This window comes from Lathyrus oleraceus, chromosome 4, assembly GCF_024323335.1.
Source record: "Lathyrus oleraceus cultivar Zhongwan6 chromosome 4, CAAS_Psat_ZW6_1.0, whole genome shotgun sequence".
In the NCBI taxonomy this organism is placed as follows: Eukaryota; Viridiplantae; Streptophyta; class Magnoliopsida; order Fabales; family Fabaceae; genus Lathyrus; species Lathyrus oleraceus.
The window spans coordinates 165,981,991-165,986,199 of record NC_066582.1 but is presented as its reverse complement, the minus strand read 5'-3'; the positions used below and the strand labels follow the sequence as shown (position 1 = coordinate 165,986,199).

At 33.9% G+C, this 4,209-nt stretch overlaps 1 protein-coding gene across 1 annotated transcript; it reads right to left on the bottom strand.

The window, feature by feature from the left end:
- Positions 1 to 2,357: 2,357 nt before the first annotated feature.
- On the bottom strand, positions 2,358 to 3,927 carry LOC127074330 (probable xyloglucan endotransglucosylase/hydrolase protein 6). The gene is made up of 4 exons (XM_051015640.1): positions 3,644 to 3,927; positions 3,421 to 3,521; positions 3,142 to 3,338; positions 2,358 to 3,062 (listed from the first exon to the last, which is right to left on the bottom strand). Exons 1-4 carry the CDS (start codon positions 3,837 to 3,839, stop codon positions 2,663 to 2,665), a joined length of 894 nt encoding a protein of 297 aa, XP_050871597.1. The 5' UTR covers positions 3,840 to 3,927; the 3' UTR covers positions 2,358 to 2,662.
- Positions 3,928 to 4,209: the final 282 nt, after the last annotated feature.

The window sequence follows — 4,209 nt, the reverse complement described above, 5'->3', positions numbered from 1 at the left end:
CGGTTAAAACTTAATTGTGTAATTGTGAATTAGTACTAATCTTAGAGGTAGTATGCATGATTAAATAATGCATGTTTGTTAATTAGAATGCAATCACGCTTTAGTTGACTTTAGTCACTTCATAAATACTTTGAAAATAAATAAATAATCAAGATAATTTCCATTAGACTTTAATTAGCAATTAATTAGGATTAGTCTTAGAATTGATTTTTCATTAGAACTCATTAGAATATAATTTCTTGACTTCACTCTTGATTGCATGCATGAATGATGGTTATTGCATTGTTGCTTGAATTATTTTTGCCACTTGAATGATTCTTATTTGCATGGTTTAATTCTTGTGTGGTGTATGATGATCTCCCATTTGGGAAAAATGTACCCCACTCCCATGCACATGTAACATTTTTATCGCTTTCGTCACCCATTAACAAGAAATAATAAAAATATGATCTAAAAAGAACCTTTTCCAAAAGACCAAAAATAAACTTGATCCAACGTTAAGTGTTTTTCCAAATCAAACTTAATTGAATGCGATACGAGTTCTTGATCCAACGTCAAATACCTCTTCCATTTAATTCACGCATTTCCATATTCAAACCTCAAATACTTAATTCAACGTCAAGTCATTTTCAAAATATTTTATAATAAATCAGATGAATAAGGATTGGGTGGATGTACCTGTACACACAATTTCTCAAGTATTTGGGTTGTCGGTCATGGTTAGCTTGTTGCCTGATACTTTTCTTCCATTCAAAATACTTAACAATAAACAAGTTTATTTCGATCCTCTTAGGGTGAAAAAGAGAGGTCAGGATGCAATTGTTCTTTCAACTCCCAAGTATTCTGATTGTCGGTCGTACTTAACTTGTGGTTAGATGCTTGTCTCTCTCTAAGTACCAATGATTAAACTCGCCTCACAAATTTGATAGGCAAAAGCTTCCATGATGAAAAAAAGAGGTCAGGATACAATTGTCCTTTCAGCTCCCGAGTACTCGGATTGTCGACCGTACTTAGCTTGTGGTTTGATACTTGTCTCCCACTCTAAAAATCAATCATAACCCACCAAATCTAATTTTCCGTCTTAGGACATTCCAAAACCTTTTCACAAAGGACATGTTATTCCCGTTCTACCGTATATAAACAATTCTTAAGTCTCTCATGCACGAGCATACAAGCAGCGTTTAACTGCTAGAACGCGAACGTTAAGACTGTTCTCTAAAAACAACCAACAAATTCGGATTGTCTACCACGAACTATGGAGCTCTGATTTTCTCATTGCACTATGGGAATACGTAAACACGAGGGTCCGAATTCTTGGCGAGCACATTAATTAATAAGCTTATTTCCCCTTTTAAGCAATTGCAAGTAACATTCAGATAATAACACTCATACGGACAAAGGATAAACAAAACGGTTTTTACTGAGTACAATGAACGTGAGGGGTGCTAATACATCCCCTTACATAATCGACTTCTGAATGCGCTCTTGGCTGCGACGACCATCTTTTAAGAGTTTTATCGATATTTTCCCTTTTCTTTGGAATAAATAAAGTTCGACGGCGACTCTGTATTTTTCGCGGTGCGACAGTAGTGTATTTGTTTGAGAAAAGAAAATGGAGTTCCGTGGATTAGGAAGTTGAAAGAGTTTAACTTAGTCTTACTTGGTAAATGGTGTTTGAGGATGCTAAATCAGTCAGAAAGTCTATGGTATAGGGTTCTGCGTGCTCGGTATGCTAAGGAAGGGGCGATTATGTCTTAGGGGTAGTAGTGGATCTCTTTGGTGTAGGAATTTGAAAAAGATAAGGAGGGTGTCAATTTGGTTTATAACGAGTGAATATTTGATAACATTGCTCAGAGAATAGGAGATGAGTATTTTATTCTGTTTTGGATTCAATACATAATAACTTATACTTATGTGTCAACGTGTTAATTTTAGATTGTTTCACGTACTCGGTATCCTCGTTGAGGATCTGAAGAGCATTCAACATTGATTAAACAATTTTATAATGTCAAACCGATAATATATATTTGAACTTAAAAGAGATAACAGATTGATTTATTCATAAGTTTAATATATAGATATATATAAGATAGAGACCGGAAACTGATAATATATATTTGAACTTAAAATAGATAACAGATTGATTTATTCATAAGTTTAATATATGGATATATATAAGATAGAGACCGGAAACAATATTGTTTTTCCATATTCATTACTTTTCTTGAATTATTGATTATGATATTAAATAAATATATCTAAAAATAATAATAATGTATTTAAAACTTTGTAAAGAGCCTTTTGTTTAACAACTTTTCAAATATTACTAAAGTGACTTATAATTATGACAAGAATAGTAACAACAACAATCAATAAAATTTTATTCATTAGTCTACCGCAATAATGCACACAAGCTTTCTTATACCAGAAACAACGCTCACAAAGAGCCGGAAGAGGCTTTGACTTATACAACTTACCCCTTCTAATTTGTGCCTTAATTTTATAGGATATTATAATATACACTTATTTTGTAAAACACAACAAAAACAGTGTAAATAAATATCGCAGGCACCCACGAATGTTGTGAACCACTAATGTTACCGACGAGTTGAATTAATGTATCATAATATATGCATAGTTTTTTTTTTTTTTTTTTGTGTCTTTAAATGCCTGCAAAACACTCTGGTGGGGTGATTGGGTACCTTGATTTATCTTGACAATAATCATAGATTATATGATTCATACGAACCCACCTATACCTTCTTGCTTCAATTGCATTTAGACCTGCATATTCAACCCCTTCCCACCAGTTTCTTGGGTTACTGGCACATGATGAACCTGCTCCTGGTATTGGTATTGCACATCCTTCAATGTCAAAATCCTTGTAATATGCATTGAAAGGTGCTTTGCTCCAATCTATTTTCTCTAATCCACCTCTTGTTGCCCAATTATCCGCTTCCCATAATGTTGAAAATACTCCCATCGCTTGCGTCTTTGGGTATGGTATCCCCTTTGCTTCATTATTCTTGTACACTCTTATTGGAACTTCATCAATGTAAAACCTGCCATTTGTATTCAATGTTACTTAATATATCATATTCATATATCTAATATTCATTATCCATGCAACTTCATGCTTACACAATATGGTGATGGTTCCACAAGATTGAGTAAGTATGGAAATCGGCAGCAGGATCAAACCAAAGGTTCACCCTCTGTTCTCTATCACCTTTTCCATGAGCATATATGTTTGTTTGGACCGTGTAAGGTTGTCCAGTTCGGTTCCCCAAGAACTCAAAATCCAACTCATCACGAACTGAGTCAGTGTCAGAGTTCATCTACCACAAACAAACCAGCCATTGTTTTTTCAGTTTTTTGCTCACTTTAAAACAAAGAGTAGGGATATTAATTTGAACTTACATAAAATGCAGTTACTGTGCCAGCAGAATCTCCAGGGACAAGTTTGATCTTCATGCTAACACGTCCAAACATGTATTTCACCTTGGAAGCAAATCCGCAACCTGTGAAATATATTTAGTAATATTTGTTATAGATATATAGGCAACATAAGTTATCCAAACTAAATATTAAAATATTATATATTTAAGTTTTAACATTTGGATATGTATATAGTAATACTTACCAGAGCCTTGGTCTAGGATGAGTTGGATAGTCCTGCCTTGATCAATTTGTTTGATATGGGACTCTGACCACGTGACATGAAAGTCTTGCTCAAACGTGGCTGGTCTTCCCCAAACAAAAACACCAGATACAAGAATCCACAATAATAATAACATAAAAAAGACACCATTGTGTCTTAAAGGGAAAATTATGACCATGGTTATGTGTTTATTATGAAGGATGTGTTATATGAAAGAAAATATTTGATTGTGAAATGGAAATGAGGGAAGTGTCATATATTTATAGATGAGGTTTTGGGTAGCAAAATTAAGGGATATAAAAAGAATAATCAATAGGATCAGTTCATTGTCGCATTGAAATGGAAGATGTTAAAAACGTCGCATTGCTTTCTATACAGCTAAGGGCTTACCGTCATTAGGACCTACACAAACAGTTTGTCGTGACCTGTACTTGGTCCCTTTAATTCTCGTTTCCCTAGTCATTTTCTGAGCGTGTGCATCCTATATATGTATGTGAAAAATAATATGATTAAAAATGAAAAGCATTTAACGTGTGGATGAGACAAAT

What these genes read in the sequence shown, in the direction of transcription:
- LOC127074330 (XM_051015640.1), bottom strand. Translation starts at nt 3,839, where the DNA reads ATGGTCATAATTTTCCCTTTAAGACACAATGGTGTCTTTTTTATGTTA. An exon ending in GCACAGTAACTGCATTTTAT is followed by an intron (nt 3,339 to 3,420) that starts GTAAGTTCAAAT and finishes TGTTTGTGGTAG; the next exon opens with ATGAACTCTGACACTGACTC. An exon ending in TGGAACCATCACCATATTGT is followed by an intron (nt 3,063 to 3,141) that starts GTAAGCATGAAG and finishes TACAAATGGCAG; the next exon opens with GTTTTACATTGATGAAGTTC.